Below are 19,000 nucleotides of genomic sequence, written 5' to 3'. Positions count from 1 at the left end.
TTTAATTTAATTCATTATATATATATATATATATATATATTCAAATTTCTTATATGTGTATATATAAATTAATGATATATTGAAAACTAACTTTACTCTCATATATATATATATATATATATATATATATATATATATATATATATATATATATATCAAATTTCTTATATGTGTATATATAGGTTAATGATAAATTGAAAACTAACTTTACTCCTCCTTAATCAAATCTCCAATTGACTCTCTACAACAACAAAACCATCCAATACAATTATAATCCATCTTCTCCTACTTTAAATATTAAATCCCCAACCGGGAAGTAGGTAGGTTGACACACACTTTCGCTTTCACAAAAAGCTACAATAACTTGGCTTTGAAGATGGCATAAAATTAGGCCTTTAAAGTTTCTGATCCGAGTTTATTTAATTCAACTCCCTCACTTTGAAGTCCACGCTTTGCCCATCGAAAAGCAGTTCTACGCCATATCTGGACAGTAACTTGCCTTTAATAATACATATCATCGCTCAAATCACTTCGGAGCGAGGATTTGCTGTCTCTTTTTGGCTTTCTTTGTTTCGTTTTAGCTGCAATGGCGCTGCCCTCGACTGTTACCAGCACGAGCACGCTCTGTAATCATTGGTAACTTTCTTTTATAGCTCAATTATTGTTCGTATTGTAGTTGTCTGGTACAATTTGATCTACCTTCGAAATGTTTTGTTTTGAGCCTGTGTGGCCTTGGAAATTGAGAATAAGGGCCTGTCGTGTTTATGTATATAAGTCAAATTTAATGTTTCTCTATTAGAGGTGAAGACCCTGGTCTCCTGAGCATATCTTGTTTTAATATAATTCAAATTGGAAAACTTTATTTCTTGTGATCGAGGTGGAAGCTGTCTTATATCCCATTTCAATGCTTAACATGGCTGCTCCGAATTTGAAGTTGGAGCTCTCTGATGAAAGCCTAGGCGATTTGCAATATGAGCTTTTTATTCTGAATTTAATTTAACTTAAAAAAGTAAAAAAAAACTTTACTGATGACAGACACGCGATAGAGCGTAGATGAATTGGGGACATATATGGGTGCGCTAAATCCTTAGCCTCATCCGTCATCAATACTGATTATATTTACTGGGTTCTACTCAGTGTTACACAGGGACTTGCACCCCCTCCCAAACCTCGGAGTACCTGTCCCTGAGACTTCCCTGCACTGGGTACTTGCGTACCCAAGTACCCCCTCCTCTGCCATTTCGCAACCATGATGCCGCTGGAATGGGGATTTGGATTCTATTTGAATTTTGATTTTTGAATGTTACTATTGGGTATGTAATATGTTACTATGTTGAATGTTGAATGTTTCTAGTTCATATTGTAATTTTGCTATGTTCAAGTATTTTAATTTGTTATGTTCTACTGAAACATCATTTCATAACAAGCATTTCAAGTTCTATATGTATAATATACAACGCCCCTCCCTGCCCCGTTCTCCCCTTGCCGCTGTCCCCTAGCCATCTCCCCGCCATCCCGAAAATGAAACCCATTTTCCCCCATCCCGGAAACTCGTTCCGCCGTCCCGACGTACCCCAGTATTGGTGTTACATTGTTTCTACTTAATATGCATCCGGTTCAATGGTCGAACATTTTATGACAATTTTTGGAAGTGATTAAATGAGATTCAAACCTGGAGCCACCTACTTTACCAATCCTCCTATCATGTCATCTGCACTTAAATGTGGTAAATAGCCTCTTTATTTTACAAAGACAAAAAAATGGGTTTGTCCAAACTGGGTGCAGGTTAAGAATAGCCCGTTTTCTAAACTCTCAGTTGTTCAACAGACTGAATGTGTTAATACTAATGCTTTGCCTTAATTCACTGTGTACTATGGTGGAGTTTAGCATACTAACATCCCTGATTGGGTATACTCTGGAGGGGAGGTTATCTTAATGTGGTGTGGAGTTTTGAACTCGGCTGTTTTTGCATATGAGCTTGACCCATTCACAATCACAACATAGCCCTTTTTTCAGTAAGGGTATGATATTGAGGCTCAACAGATATAGGTTAATTTGACAAGAAAATTGTCTTAACTTCTAAATGTAATAATTTTTCCTTGATAACTGTTGTTTGCTATGTGAGTGTGATGATTGGCCAAAAATGTGATATTTAGAGAGCAATTGCTACAAGAAGAGCAAGAAAAACTCAAGCAATTAGAAATTCAATCCCAAGTAGATGTTTCTGGTGGGGTTGGTGGCCGATCTGTAGCCTCAAGATAATGGTGAAATGTGAAAAATGTCACCAGTGAAAAGTGAAGCAAGGCAATGATTGCTTTTCATGTACCAGCCATGTACAACATCAATATGGTGCATGATACCTCCCTTATGGAATATTTTTCAATTTACCTTATGTAAATGAAATAACAATACCTCTTTTTCTCATGTAGGAAATTGATTCATTAGTATAGTCATCAGAGCAGTCATATTTGTTATACTGATCTGGGGTCAACGATTCATCCAGTGCCGGTGTCTCTGGTATTTCCTTCATGACTCATCAATAGACAGACAATTTTAATGATAGGGACACACCTGTCAAGGTCATCATTATAGGAAGTGCTCTAGCATATCGCTAAACCATATTCTGATGGATAAGAAACAACAATCTTTTCTCATTGTGCAATCCAATGGGGTTCAATTTGTTGTCCCTTCTTTCAAGCTTTGAAATGTTTTTTTATAGAGCCCAGTGCTATAAATCAAATAGTTAAGATTTTGAAGTTATTAATTTTGCACTTTTATCTCTATTGTCTGAGACACCACTGATCTTTAAGTCTGTTTTTCCTATACTGCCGTCAATGCTAGGAAGCTGGACTTGATAATGTTTTGTAGGCCAGAAAGAATTCACTTTACTTTTCATGTATCTCTTCAAAATAATAAAACAACAGCATGGTTATATGCTAGCTTATTGCTGCTTGAAAATGGAAGTTCCTAGGCAACAGAGACCAGCTAGAAATCATCTCCCTTCTAATCCAACTCGCCCAGTCTGATATCACTAGAGGAATGCCAATGTAGGTGAATCATAGCATCATTTGGCTGCAGTGACAAATAGGTGCCGGTTTCTTCCAACCATATTACCATCAAACTTGACTTCCAGTTTCCAAACTTCGCCTTGCTGATTCATAAAACTTAAGCCTCCAAATGTGCAAAATTCTGCCCTGAAATAAAAGCATCATTCTCAGATGCAATTTACCTGATATCAATATAGCTATTCGGGTGTGTTCACGCATCCTTAGTATCTGGCATTATGATTTTGTCTCAAAGTGAAGGCTTATGTTTTTCTGATCAATTATTCAGTTCTTTGTTATTGCTTATGTGTTTCCAAAGCCATATACAGTAAACAGGATGAGAGTTGTTTTTTAACCCCTATAGTGAGTTCACAATGTTTCATTTTTATATGAAACCACACTTCAAATGAGGCTGACAAAATAATAATTGTTAAATAAGTATTGAAAATTTAAATACATCTCTTATTGCTGGAACATTTTCAGGGCATTTCTTGAATGCATGGAAGCGTTGTGGATAGCTGTGCCCCTTTTCAAATGGCTTACGTGCATCTAGATCTTGTCTCATGCATTGATGCATCCTTCACAATTGTAATTTGTAACTGAAAATTGCGACCAGAGGCAGGCATAAATAGAAGGATCCATGTAATGTCCCCAATTTTGGCCTAGGTTACAATTTGTTCTCAGAAGAACAAGTAGGGCTCTGGTTTATGTTTCACTTCGATCGAGATCCTGCAAGAAAATTAGGAATTATTTATAATCATAATTCATAAATAAATTTCTTCGAGTTAGAAATAAACACTTATTAAATTGTGTAGGTCAAGATTGCTCAAATCAATTTTAAGATAACTCAACCACAGAAGAGATAAGATATGGTGCCCTAGAGATTCTTCACCATAGGCCCAAAAGTGGATGTACCATCTCTCTTGGCCCGTGCCATCCATATAAGGTGGGAGGGTGTGTACCTAGTGAAGGGTCCTACTGTTCTCTCAATCTTGCCACTTCTATCTTAATTCCAGTGATTGAACATCCTTATGCATTTGTTTTCCATGACAGAGGTCATGATGAGTATTCAGAACGGGGTCTCCAGAAAGTCCATCCTTCCTAAGTCCAAAGGCAGTTCTCTCTGCCCCCCTTTGGTCTCCATGGGACTCACTGGTCATATACGATGAGGCGGTGTGCCTAGAAGGTGCCCCCGTCACCATTCCTTTGCCTGTAATCCCTCATTTCCCCTACCATGGCTGGTCACAACAGTCAGAGAGTATAAACATACATAGCATTTGATACATACCTTCTATAGCAAAATATTCTTGAATCAGTAATATATCTATGATACTATCACAGATAATCATGAGATGTATATTAAATCAGAGGTGTATTTATCTACACACACATAAGCAATCATAGTCCTGAACTGTATACACATAATCATAAACATTTTCATTAAGCAATATATGTATCGCATGATGCTCACACTAAGAATTGAGTTTATGTAATTGAACTGCTATATGCCTTAATCTATTACCAATATCTGCTTTTTCCCTTCCATTCCATTATGTATGGAAATGCAGACCACAATCAATATAATTTACACTTGTAAGTATTATTTCTTCCCTTTAATATTTGAGAGATCATGTAGTAAAATACTATATTCCAATTTGAAGATTGATTGATTGATTGAATGAATGAATTCCTTTACTTTGATGGCTTGAGGTATTGGCGAGTGATGATTAGGTGATTGTTGATTTAATAGATTGATGTGTGATTGGTGAATTGTTTGCTTCCTTGATCTCAAGGTGAATTGATGATTGATATGGATTTGATGATTGTTTGCTTGATCTTGCTGATTGATTGATATAGCAAGGGACCAATGGTTGCTGGATGAATGAATGATTTGTCTTGATGGTTCATGAGTGATGATTGATAGGTGTTCCTTAAATGCTTGGAATGTGCCTTCCTTTATACTTTCTTGGTGAAAGGGTCACCACCTTTCATAAGCTTTGAGTCACCACTTTTCCTTGTAGCTTTTAAGAATAATAAATAATTCTCCAAATGCATATGATATCATGCTAAGTGAAATGGGGGCTGCTCCTATTGAGGCACTTGCTATGGTTCGCCTTCTAAGTTATCTAAAAAGAATCGAAAAAATGGAAGAGGATAGATGGCCTAAAGTGGTCTTTAGGGACACACTATGTCAGCGAAAAAGGACATGGATGCAACAAAACATCAAATGGATGAGTAAATGGAATATTCAATTCAATATGTGCCCCACAAATAATAAAGAAATAAAGGTCTTTGTCATGGAGAAATTCTACAAGAGAAATTGGAGAAGCGAGATCGGAAGGAAGAAATTATATTATATAAATCAATTCAACCCCGCTTGTGATCAACTCCAAAAAGCATACATAGGAGCCAACATTTCTTGGAGGGCTAAAATTCTTATTGCTCAGCTGAGAACCAACTCTCACCAACTTCGTTGTGAGACCGGACGTTGGAAGAGGCCAAAGGAGGCTTGGGAAGAAAGAATTTGCAGATTCTGCAATTCTGGGAAAGTGGAAACTGAACAACACTTTATTTTAGAATGTGAAGCCTACAAGAGTAGTAGAGATAAATTTGCGGACACTATATGTGACAGTTCTTGGCATAACCTATTCAACGAAGAGTACATTGAGCAATTGGGTGGACTCATCATCATCCTACACAAGCAACGAACATTGTTACTTAAGTCTGCTTGAGTTGTCTTGCTGTCCCATAGGCTATTTTTAGCCTCGTGGACGTTAAAATTTTATCTATCTATCTATCTCCCTTGGATGTTCTCCTCAAATGAATCCTTCTCTTTATCTCTTCTAATGGAAGGGAGAGTCACATCTTGTTACGACACCTGCCCTTTGTAATGGTCACACCCTTTCATAGTCACCACCTTTTGAGAGAGAGACAACTCTTCATTATTTATGCCTCATGAAGGAGTCACCACCTTTCATAACTACCACCCTTTTGAGAGTCACGACCCTTCATCCTTTATGCCTTCTGAAATAGTCACAACATTTCATTTGCACCACCTTGTGAATGAGTCAACTCTTTATCATTCATGTCCTATGAAATGGTCACAACCTTTCTTAATTACCACGTTTTAAAAGAATCCTAAGTCTTCATCAATTCTTCCCATTCCAATCTTCCATTATTCCTTTGTTAGTTTCCATGCTCCTTTCTTTCATCTTTTCTCCTTATCCCATTTTCAAATGAAATTCTTTTCTTCTTTTACTAAATTACCGGTTCAAGTTCAGGTTCAAGTTTGGGTTCGAAGAACCGGTTCACTGGTACGTCAAAATCTTGAATTGGGGTTTGGGTTCATTAGTACAAAAACATGTAATACACACACACACATATACATATGTATGTAGCCTAGAAAGATGAATTAAGATTAGAATGCCACATAGTATCATAAAAAGAACAAAAACACTATAAACTTGTAATCTTAGCGTCATATCTATTAGCAACACCAAAATATTAAAATAATATCGAGTTCAAGTATCATTGTTTAAACTTTCAACAATTAGAACCTTATCCTAAGTTTCATTCATCTAATGGATTAGCTAAATCTTCATCTTCTTCTTCTTCTTCTTCATCAAAGGCATTAGTTGGTTCACAAACATTGTCAATGTTATTGGGATTAACTGCACTAATAACATGCATGCTTTCTAAGTTGTCCAACGCTTATTACTTTTTCATTGTACAAAGAGCTTGTTTGTTTGTAATTAGCATTTGAAAAATGTTATATAAGTAGCTTGCAACTCCCTTCACCTATTGAAGACATTGTGTAATGTTTAAAATATGATTTATCACCATATAGAGCGTCCAATTATTTGGATAGGGGCCATTATCAACAATTTGATATAAATATTTCAATGGAAGAAATCTTGAGGGCTAGTTTAATTTGATGTAATAAATATTTGAACTTCAGAAAATTTTATTTGTAATGCTAAAAATCTTTATTCAAATTCTGTATTAATTGTTTTTTGCACTAAATTATAAAATGTTCCCAATGGAACTATACTTGGTTTGCAATCGGTCTACTTGGGTCTGCCCTAGTGCAACCTAGGTTTGACTCGAAGGAACCAACCTGCTTGGGTTCAAACCCAAGTGGAACCCTCAAGGGAACCGGGACTAGGATCGAGAACTGGTTTGAAATTCCCTTGGTTCGAAGGGCCAAGGGGAGAACTGGTTAACTAAGTTCTTTTATATCTCATGTTTGAGAGTGTCACATCCGTTTATTCCATGCCTTTTGACCATTCATTAAACTTTATTAAATTTTAATATAAATTTATATTCTAATTTATATTCTAATATATATATATATATATATTTTGATTGGTGATAAGGTTATATTTTGATTATAAGTAAATCGGGTTTAAGCTTGGCTTGAACTAGTGGTAGTTACAAAAGAGAACTACTTCTCCATAGAAAACAAAGCAACCTTAAAAGGACCTATTAACAAGTTTGAGGATTAAGTTTTTTAGTTGCCCCACATTTCAAATGTGATCTTAAAATCATATCAAATCCTCCCTCTTTCGTTGCCTTCTTGTCTATTTTTCCCTTTACTAGTTGCCATCTTTCTTCCAACCTTCTTCTACCACATCAAGGGCTTGTCCACCCTTTTGTAGCGCCAAGGTTGTCCCTTTGAAATTATTCCTCATTTCCAAAACTTCCATCTACAAAAAAGAAAAAATCCTTTTCACAAGCTTTAGGAATAGGTCCCCTTCTCACACCCTCTAGTAGAGCAGTAGGCTCAACCTTGTCCACTTTCTTTTGAGTAGCTGACTATCTTTCTTTGGGCCCACCACAAGATATAACTCCAATCACGACTCTCGAGGCCTTAGTTCACATTTCCTCTCGATACTTCTCTCCCAGGGAATTGTCTCCCTTATGATTACCCAAAGAATCAAAAGCTAAAACTTGCTTGGGAGCCTTGGCAGCTTATTTTGGAACCCCCTCTGGAGCCATCTCCTCTTTCTCCATTGAATATAATTTACACAAGTTATCCTTCCACCATGTCCCTTGCTTGTGCACTCTCTTTTTTGGTCAACTTACAGCCACATGCTTTGTTTGAAAACATCTCCTGCATTTGAAAGGGATGCCTTCATAATCCAGTGGTTGTATTCGCTTGCCATTAGCTAGTTTCAGCGATAAATCCATAGCTAGGGCTTTTGTAACATCCACCTTTACCAAAATATGTGCTTAGAATGGAAAAAAATTCTAGGATTCCTCGTCTCCACTCATAAATTTACTTGAAGTGTTCCCAATTGCTTCCAGACATGATCCAAACTAGTTAGGTTTGGAAATCTTACCCATAGGGGGATCTTGTTGAAGGATTCGGTGATTAGATTGAAAGACGGGTACCATGGCTTTAGTAGCAACAAAATTTGTTCTCCCAGCTCCAAATGGAAGCATGAAAGATATTCTTCCTATCTTGCTTGTTATCAAAGGTTATGGCAAAGAAACCCCTAGCTTGAGGGTAAATCTGAACATTTCCATCCAAAATAGGTCCCCACCTCTCTAAAATCCAATTGTGCAGCTCTCTGAGGGTGGGCTAAACAGCCTTAAATCTGTCTCCTTGAATTTTTTTGCAATATTAGCTACCTCCGCCTCAACATTTTTGCCTAGACAAACTATTCATTTCTTGGCAAGCGGTTCAAAATATTTCTTCTCCACCTTTGCCGCTTCCTTGTACATGCCTCGATTAGAAAACACAGTACCTATCTTTCGGAAAATTTGGCTGACTTACCCAAAATTGTCTTTTGCTTCCTTCTTGGATACCAAAGGAACCATCATCATGCCATGGGAATGTCCTTGGAACCCTGACATACATCCAAGGGCAGTTGAAGAGTCCCTGAATTTGAAACCCTTGAAATCCTCTCGCAACATTCTTTTATCAATTTGTCCTCATCATCTCGAAAACAACAAGAGACAACTTTACTCTAGTGTTAGCCTTGCAGAGAAACACTTGAAAAGCCCATTCCTTCCACAGGCCAACAATGAGCTCTTTGGGGGCCAGTATGGGGAAATTCTCCTTCCTTGAAAACCCTTTCCGTAAGTGAGGCGTGGCAGGCCTTTAGATTGTCACCATTCACAGCAGTATATCCCAGGGACCCAAAAGCAAACACAACCCTGTTTACTTGCAGCAAAACTCTAGATGCGATGGCAGACCGGAGCACCATTGCACTCTATGCTTATGTTTTAATATTATTATTTATTTATTATTAAATCTTATTTCTGAAAGGGGACATTACAAGGCACAAAATTATAAATCTTTTCTTGCATTTATCTAATTGAAACCTAATTTTTCAAGAATGACAAACAATAAGTTGGATATAAGGTGTTGGCGTGTGTATGGCAAACAATTTGAGTGCATTTTTTGATGGATTCTGTGGCTGGAATTATCTCGTGAAGAACTTGCTGGTGTGATGAGGTCACCATTGGATTCTAAAGCCCCAAATTAGCTAAGACCAATTTACAATCTTTCAAAATTGGATTTGTTGCTCAGAGCCCTCATAAACAAATTTGCCCCCATGGTCGTACGAGACTCATAATTACTCTACGGTTTGGAGATGATTTTCTAACAATGATATCTTAGTAATCTAGAGTCTTTTGAGCATTTTTTTCAGTTGGGCTAGAATTTCATGCTCTCACAATGGGGTATGTAATTTCTAATTCGAGTGCGTGAATTTTCAAATAGTTGAGTAATTCCCATTTTTATGACTCCTGGGGCCTCATTCGAGCTCATACATTCTTTTTTAGGTTCAATTTTTTTGAAAGAGCATATATTTTTCAACACATGGCCTTATTTGTATTCTTTTGCAATTGTGATGCATAGATCTTATCTGGCCTTTTATGTAACAACTTAAGTTTGTTATAGCTTGATTTTGACAAGTTTAATCATTAAAAGAAAAAGTTCAAAAAAAACTTTATTATTTAATAATTTTTTTTTAAGATCATTGAAAGTTTTTAAAAAATGAATATCTTTTTTTAAATAAGCAAAATTGAAAATCTTTTTTGACCACCCTATTGAACTCGTATCGACCAATTTTCCGATCTTCCATGCAACAACCATTAGTGGTCAATTGTTTTTGTTTTCTTGGCAACAGTCCAATTGGAGGTGTCTTCAATGGTCAACTACTTTGGGCATATTTTTTGGCATGGCTTTATCATGCTCTCAAATGTGTGTCATCGTCATAATCTCTTATATGGGCTATGTTGTAATCACACAATCATAAAGTGCCACAATCTTCAATGTACCGTGTCACTTCGTTCTTCTTAGGATGTAAATTTCTTGTATTCAATTGGTTAGGCTCTATATTATGAGACTTGGTACATATCTCCAATTTAGAATAGAATGTTTCAATCTTCAGTATGTGAGTATCCACTTGGTGCTCATATAGTTGTCTCCTTCTCTCTGATCTTAAATCTGTTGCAGTGTAACTTAGTACACCTGATTTGGAAGTGGCATCAACATCAACATGGGGAGAATTGAAGACTTTACTCCTTTGGTTTTGTTTCTTCCCAAGACTCTGGTCCACAAGGGTTTGGCCTCTTCATAATGATAATAGATTTAAATATTTTATCAACAATTCTCACCAAACTGAGAATTCAACCCCAACTACCAAAATAAAGTTTCTTGTCCCAGGCCATCTATAGATTACATTACAGTGGGGTGAAGATTCACTAGCAAACCCAATCTTTGATTATTATTAATCACTAATAAATGATGATACCTTGATTGTGGCAGATGAGGCCCCATAGGGATACCATTGAAAATGAAGACTTTTACAAGCCCATATTCCATTGTGATTTCTTGATGATCTTACATGGACTTCTATATCATTTTCTTTGGAAGATGTTCCACAATTTTGTTTGCCTGACAATAGCAAATGCTTTAGTCAAATCTTATGGAAATTGTGCATGAGAATAAAGGCTGTAAAGGCTTCTTTCAGTACAGCTTTTAAGAGTGAGCAGCTACCTTTCTTGGTTTGTAATGCTTCATTGGCAATTAAAGAATTACTCTCCGATCATTTGAGCTCAAGTTAAGCTTACTAGGAGCTAGAACCAACCTTTTACTATAACTTCTTTCCTCAGCTATAGGATTTGTTGTTTATAAGCCCAAATAAGTTGGTTCCATCTCAAATCATCTTACTTGCTCTCGCTACAATGGGATTGATAATTTGTTGCTGGACTTCAGCCTTATGCCAAGAAGCTGCCGTATGAAATATCCCTAACTGGGTATTTACTCGTTTTTCCCCTTTTGACTATATTCAAAACTAAACACATGCAGGTGTATTGTGAGCACAATCGAAATCGGTACAAAATCCAACAGATGTTTAACTAGCTTCTTCCTAATTATAATACTCAAACTCAAACACGGGCAAATGTAAAATGATATGATAATAAAACACGAAGATTCTCCACAAGATTAATAACCAGTTCTTTTCAAAATAATATTAAGGATTTCAAGCATATTGAAATGCATTACAGAGCCACAATGATAAAACTAGAAAAGTCTCATAAAACTCCTTAAACAATGTTATTGCATTGTACAATAGTAATACAATAACCAACACTAACAAATCCAATCCTAAATACAGATCAATAGTCAGATTGGAATATTAGAATAAGAACCTGTAAGCGCATGTGAAACACTTGAACTGATCTCTCCCTGGACAATGGGTTTGCGTCCACTATCTACCGGCATGAGGGGCTACGTCCTCATACTAGCTGAAAGCTGAATCTTCCTGAATAACTCTCACAAGAGAGAATTGAAACTGATCCAATAATTCAAGCATACCCAAGAATGAACCTCTTTCCCTTTTTATACATAGACTAAGACTCTTCGACTCCCCTTTGGCTTTCGTTCTATTCCCTTGTGACGCTTCAACTTCCCTCCAGCTTTTCGTCTTATTCCTCCTTGACCTTTTGCCCTCTTTATAAACATTAAATTGACCTTTTTATAATTTGATTCTACGCTCTCCTAGTCAAATTTAACATTAAATATAACGAGACTTCAAACTTTCTAATGTCAAAAAAGGGGACATTACAAATCTCCCCCTTTAAAATTGCTTGTCTCAAGAAATCAGTACGAGGATCCCATATGAGTTTGCATGTAGCCCTGTAGCCCAATCTAAAAACAAATCCGGCCATCCTGCGAAGCAAAGTTTCACTCTGCAATCCATCTGGCAATTGGATCCCTAGATTCCATATAACTCTATGCAATGACGCTGCACTTGTAAGCTGTACAACTTTGATCATCACTGTATCCAACGTCAAAGTGAATAGAATTACAAGAAGGTCCTCAACAAGCCATAAATACATATGATCAACACCTAGATCCCTAACCTTGTTGTCATAACCAGCCGATATGATAAGATAGAAATGTATCAGAGAACTATGCATAACCCAGAGGATGGTGACAACCCGGCCTAAATAGATGATGTAATAAACAAGCCGCTTAAAATTTGAAGGTAACATCCTGGGCACAACAAATACCATACTGTCATCTTCAATCTGGAGAACGTCCGAGTACATAGGTACTATGAATAAGAATGAAGTTGAAAGAGCATTCTTTATGATCAACACATAACTCTCCTCAATGCTACACCAAAAACTATCCAAAGGCTGATGTAAATAATCCAACCAACTCTTGTATGGTGTGAAATTAGGAACCCTAGGTGGACAGATCCAATGATGCATAATCGTAGTCAAATCATCACTCCCATCCTGTGACCAAGTTTCGCTGTTAAGAACTGTAGCTTGATCTGAATCTCTTAAGTCAAGATCATCCTCTTCTTAGAATCCAAGAGGAACTCTCTCCTCTACCTTAAAAAGTGGGTTATCGGAAATCCAAATAGCATCTACCTCAAACAGAGGTTTGTCTATAAGCTGAATGTGTTCTGAAGTATTGGAACTCGATCGCGTGGTGCAACTATCTAAAGCATACGTTTGCTGAATGCTATCAAGTTCATCAATTACCTTTACCCGTGTCTCTTTATCCTTCTGTTCTTGAGAGTGATTTGTGTTCCTAATCTGTTTTTCTGCTTCCTGAAGGGAAATCCGAACATCATTTAATGCCTCCTAGGTTTCCTTAAGCTCTCTATTGAGCTTCTCAATCTCATTCCTTTCTTTATTCAGCTGATCAACATGTGTTTCTGCAATCTTAAGAATGTTATTCCACTCGGAAAGCAATTACAAATATTCTAATTTCGTAGTTTCAAGAGCTGTTTTGATCACTTGCAAATCAGAAACAAGCCATTCTTCTTCCATTCCCTTTTGAACCTTCCTGTAGAGATCCTTAACCATCATGTGTGTGCTGTCATAATGAACCAGCGATGCCACAACCATTTCATTACTAACCTTCAACTGATTCTTTAAGATATGTAAGACATTATTGTCCTGTTGAAGCGGTTCATCATCTTGTAGTGTTATCTTGGATTGTTTTTCTGAAGTCTTGTCATGGGCATAGGAAATATAGGGTTCATCACACAAAGTCCCCAACCTGCTATTACTTTGTGTGCAATCGATCTCATCCACTTGCTTGTCAAAGCTAAGCTCCAAATCACCAACGTAGAAACTTGCACCCTGTATCACCTCTTCTGCGTGATCACCTCTTCTGCGTGATCACTAGAAGGCTACAAATCAATGGGGGTTGACTGCTCTACTTTTTCAAGACCCTCTATTAGATGGTTTGGTCTACTGGAAATTCTTCATACACATTCTTGCATTGATCTTTTGCAAGGAGATCCTGAACCACTTCCAAATACTTTCTTTTTGTCATATCTGTCTTATTTTGCTGCTCTAGATGGAGTTCTAAGTAATCGCTGAACGGTAAATCATTCTAAATTCGGGTAGGAAGTTCTTTATAGTCTCTGTAAATGTTGATTATTTCTACTCTTATATCAGATTCAAAATTTTGGCCTAATTGCACTTGTCGCTTCATAGTACCTCCCTTGGTTTTATCAAACTCTATATTTTCCAAATTGTCAAGATGAATGTTCTTTCAATAAAATAGAAACCCGATGTGCGGAGATCTTCAATCAATGCTGCTGTGGCCTGACTTTTTGACTACAACATTCAACCTGAAGCTTGAAAACATCTGACTGCGATAAAATTTGATATCTGACCTTTTTGCTCAATCTATTGTTAAGCTGCAATTGCTACGTTGTGCCCAAAATTTGCTAACCTTTCTGACTGTAGCTACAACTCACACTCTAAGTGCACCTCTTTAATTGTTTCCATGTTACAAAGTCCTGTTAACTCTGATGCGGTACACCACGCACAATGCTATAGAGATGCTCTAGTAATGAAACTCCTACTGGTTTAATGGTGACGTTTGTATGTGCTAGGCAGCCGTACACCCCTCTTCTACCTTCATTCACATACTAGACTATTTATCAATTCTTCGAACAATAGTAGTAGGGCCCAATTGATTTGGCTCACAGGAATTCACATTAGTTTGTTTGCAATCCACAAGAATATTTGAATGCGCAACCTCCTGATTTTTAACTTCTAAGGGTCTTCCCTAATTGTATTTTGATATGTAAGTAATTTCTAAACAATGCTGAAGCTAGCTTGTATTCCAGAACCTGCATTTACCTGCTACATTTTCCACTTATCGTGATCTAATAGAAATTATTGCTGCACGTACAAGCTTCCATTGTTTTAAATACATATTTTACTTAGAGCAGTAACAGACTCAAATAGACTATTTTTCAGTTATTGATGATTCATATGAATGTAAAGACATTCTATTCGATTATGCGAAGAGATCTAGTCACCCATCAAATTCTGAATTCTCGGACTTATAAATGCCAGCAACCTTTTTTACCCTACGATGGGAGGATTTTCCTTTGTCATAAAAAAATGTTGAGAAGATATGATGATTTGTTTTTTATTGCCATTAAGTGCTTGTTTTCTAGAAATCATTCAAATCAAGTAGTATCCAAAATCTGTTGCCAAAAGATTCTACATCACCAAAGTCATCTTCCTGGAAAGATTGGTTAGGACTCACTGATAGCTAAATTTGCAACTCTTCTAAATACTGCACATAATTTGGAAGGTGAAAAGATCTTGGCTTTAAACATGAAATTCGGGGGCACAATTATAATTGCATATTTATCACGATCCAAATTTTTCTCGAATTCCTGTATAATGGCAACAAAGGCTTCAATGCTGGCGTTACAACTAGTGTGCTATTTGATATCAACATGAAGCACATGTGACTATGATTGGTAATGTCTTATCATAGTGAAGCCTTCCGATAAGTCCAACTCCTATTACAACTAAATATTAAAAGTTAATTGGAACTATTTCCAGCTTGTACTCCGTTTTATCACTAAAAGAAATTTCTCTCTTGTAGAAGTTCGATACTTCTCTGTATTTACCTAACGCATCTTTATCCATCCCCGTACAAAAACTCAATGTTTTCCTTCTGCAAATTCTTAACGGCAAGCGTATTCTTCTGCGATGTTCCTCCTGCATACAATATTGTTACCAAATATTCATACCTTTAGTTGTTACGTTTCGTGTGATTATGTAACTCCCACTACATCCACGGTTACGTCCAGTTTGGACTTGACACCTCACCAGTTTAGTTTTAATGCGTGAAATAACTGATTACGCCTTCGATTTTCTACTCCATGTGTCATATGGGATTCTTGCCGTTAATTTTGCCATCCCCCACAGTTTGCTTTGGAGTGACTTCTGTTCTCAGAGAGGTTCGTGCTTTCTTGAGTACTTGTCATCAAGGATGCTCACTGTTCATTGGCCCCTTGAGTGTATTCTCAGGGTGTGTTGGACGGTTGACTTCCAATGACCTCGCCTATTGCTGCGGCCCACGTTAGGTCTTCACACCCATACTGACTTCCGGTGTCCTAATAATTAAACTGCTGCCTATCTTGGTCAATCCACTTTGGTTTGCGTAGCTCGACTATCCTCAGTCTCCCCTTGCGTATGTTTAGACTTCCCTCCTAACTATATTGGTGTCGCCTATTGATTTCACAGTTAACCAGATGTGATTGTGCCATCATCTTGTGAATGGCTAATACCGCAAGCTGCCTCCATTCATGCTGATTTGAACTGACTTTAAACTGTCAATCGACTTCCACTATCAATATCTTCTCTACTGAAATGGCTCGACTGAAGCTATTTACTACTCTTCACCATTCGCACTTGGTTCAAATAATACTTAAAGTGAAGCTGGTCACTACTTTTCCACACCCACTAACAGAGTATATAAACCACGATGAGAGAGTAATTCAAGTCATCCACTGAGTTCTCTTGCCTCCACACCAGAGTTTGTCGTCGGTTCCTTTATTGCTGAGGAATTGTTGAAGTCTGATATCCTTCACACCAATCACTTTCTGTCCGGACGGTATTGGTACCCATGTAACTATGGTGATAAATGACGGGTCTGTTCTACCAATTGAGAACGAGTATACTTGATGCTGACTCCTATTTTTACCAGAATCTCATGAATTGTTAATACTTGTTCGATGCACTACTTCCTTGGGTTACAAATAGCTAAGACTCTTCAGTCACTATTCTTCTTCTTGATGTGGAACTCCCACCTTCTGCAGATCGATGTATCAATCTGAATCTCAGTTCTAAAAGTGCAAATGTGAGCACTAGGTTTTTCCAGATCCTAACAAATCCAACCCTAACAAAACTAATACTAACAAATCCAATCCTAAATACAGAGTAACAGTCAGATTGGAATACTAGAATAAGAACCTATAAGTGCATGTGAAACACCTGAACCGATGTCTCCCTAGACAATGGGTTTGCGTCCACTGTCTGCCGGCATGAGGGGCTACGTCCTCATACTAGTTGAAAGATGAAGGTTCCTGAATAACTCTCACAAGAGAGAAAATTGAAATTGAATCAATAATTCAAGCATACCTAGGAATGAACCTATTTTCCTTTTTATACACAAACTAAGACTCTTTGACTCCCCAACTTTCATCTTATTTCCTTGTGACTCTTCAACTTCCCTTTGGCTTTTCGTCTTATTCCTCCTTGACCTTTTGCCCTCTTTATAACATTAAATTGACCTTTTTATAATTTGATTCTATGCTCTCCTAGTCAAATCTAACATTAAATATAATGAGACTTCAATCTTTCTAATGTCCAAAAAGGGAACATTACACCCTATACCCTATCAAATCAGCCTTTTCAATGTCCCCTTTTCAATTAATTTATGTTTGTAGACCAAAGGCATAATTCCTACTTTTCGTGACTTCCTTGGCCAAGAATTACACAAGTTCAACCCTTCTTCATCCCCCATATACTTATCTAAGCTCTCAAAGGTCATAAACTGTGGAAGCATGACTAATCTCCTAAGTGCATGCAAGCTATCGACATATCAAACTTACCATCCTTGTGTGCTTTTCTGCACAACTTTGCCTTTTTCCTTTATTCTAGTCAGAGTATCGAAGCTTTCTTTATGGCATACCTTTTGTAAACTCTGACCAAACCAATGGCATGAGTCACACAAGATCTTAAGCCTCTGATCTTCAATTTTTTCAACTTTTTCCGCATTGTTTACCTCACCTAAGTTTCTAGGGTCCATACTCTCATAAATTCAAACCAAAGATGAAGGTGAAATAAATCTTGATTGTGGAAAAGGGAGCCGTTTGCTTGCATTGCTCGACCAGCCACCCATGGTCGTAGCATAGATCTTAGTTGAAGTTGTTAGTATTGGTTTGGGTTCAAGAAACCATTCACCAGTACAGCAAAATTTGAAATGGAGTTTGGGTTCATAGTACAAAAACAATGTAAAAATTAGTAGCCTAGAAGCATGAATTACAATTATAATGTCACATAGTATCATATAAACAACAAAAACACCATACACTTGTAATCCTAGCATCATGATCATACCATCATAGTATCACATACTTCAAATATTGGACCATTTAGCAAGTGACAAGGTAGAGATAATTAAATCCAATGCTATTGGAGAAGGGTTAAGTACTGTGGTTATTGTTACATCACACATGAGCAAACTCTAGAGAAGTTGTCTAAAATCTTAGAGTTAGCCTGGACTGGCATCTCCCATCATTTTTCAGATATTCATATACACATTCAAGACATCTATAGTTTATACCAGTTATAATTTTGACCATCCATCTTTCACAATTCTTAGATAAACTTTATCAGAAACTAATTACCTAAAATCAATGTCTCTTGTGAGGGAAGAAACGAGGAAGATGGTAAAATCACATCATAAATAATTCTTAGATCTTTGGTACTGTTAATTTTTTTGGCAGTGAATTGTAACGATTATGCGTGGTGGACAAGGAGTGGTTTCCTACATAATTAATTGTTAGATAAAAATAATGACAATATGAAGCTCCAAAATAAAACATTGGAGCTTTTTTACGAAATGCTCGAGTAGACCTAGTTCCATAGACAATTGCTTACATTTAACAACTTATTTAAATGGTCTGTGTTTATGAATTCCATGAAAACAGTATTCAAGAAAAGCAAAGAGGGTTCACGGCTTCCTCCAAAAGTTAAAATTGCAAAAAAGAATTGTATTCCATGCCTATCTGTGTCGGTCGGTTTGCCTTGATTCTCTGTGGATCCACTCAGGCATGCCCCAGTTTGTCATAGGTTCGTCCTAGGTTTGTCCCAGACAAACTGGGCTGCTCGGGTGCGAACCTTGGTTGGATCCAAAGTCGAACGTTGCCTGGTTTGAACTTGACCAGTACTAGGGCCTGAGACTTGTTAACCCAACAACTAACATCTTAGCTGTTGTTTTGATGGAATCTCATATTAGTCATGGGTCTTCATAATATTTCTACTTGGATGTGCCGGTGAATTGTTGTCCATGCATTAAACCCTAGCAAATGCTGCTTAGATCGCACATTGTTTAGAATTCTAGATTTGAGGCCAAAAACCTTCAGATTTGTAGA

At 37.1% G+C, this 19,000-nt stretch overlaps 1 protein-coding gene across 1 annotated transcript in view; it reads left to right on the top strand.

Moving 5' to 3' along the window:
• The first annotated feature begins 382 nt into the window (after window positions 1-382).
• The window catches only part of LOC149564772 (TRAF-type zinc finger-like protein), an 82,926-nt gene continuing 64,308 nt past the window's right edge, over window positions 383-19,000 (top strand). The window contains exon 1 of the mRNA XM_089818363.1: window positions 383-636. Within this exon, the coding sequence (XP_089674489.1) occupies window positions 587-636 (50 nt within the window). The 5' untranslated portion in view covers window positions 383-586. The remainder of the gene's footprint in view (window positions 637-19,000) is intronic.

This window comes from Cupressus sempervirens, chromosome 3 (genome assembly GCF_028749045.1).
Source record: "Cupressus sempervirens isolate cs-2001-9-10 chromosome 3, ASM2874904v1, whole genome shotgun sequence".
In the NCBI taxonomy this organism is placed as follows: Eukaryota; Viridiplantae; Streptophyta; class Pinopsida; order Cupressales; family Cupressaceae; genus Cupressus; species Cupressus sempervirens.
The sequence above is the reverse complement of the archived record's forward strand: the minus strand, read 5'-3'. Positions and strand labels throughout refer to the sequence as shown.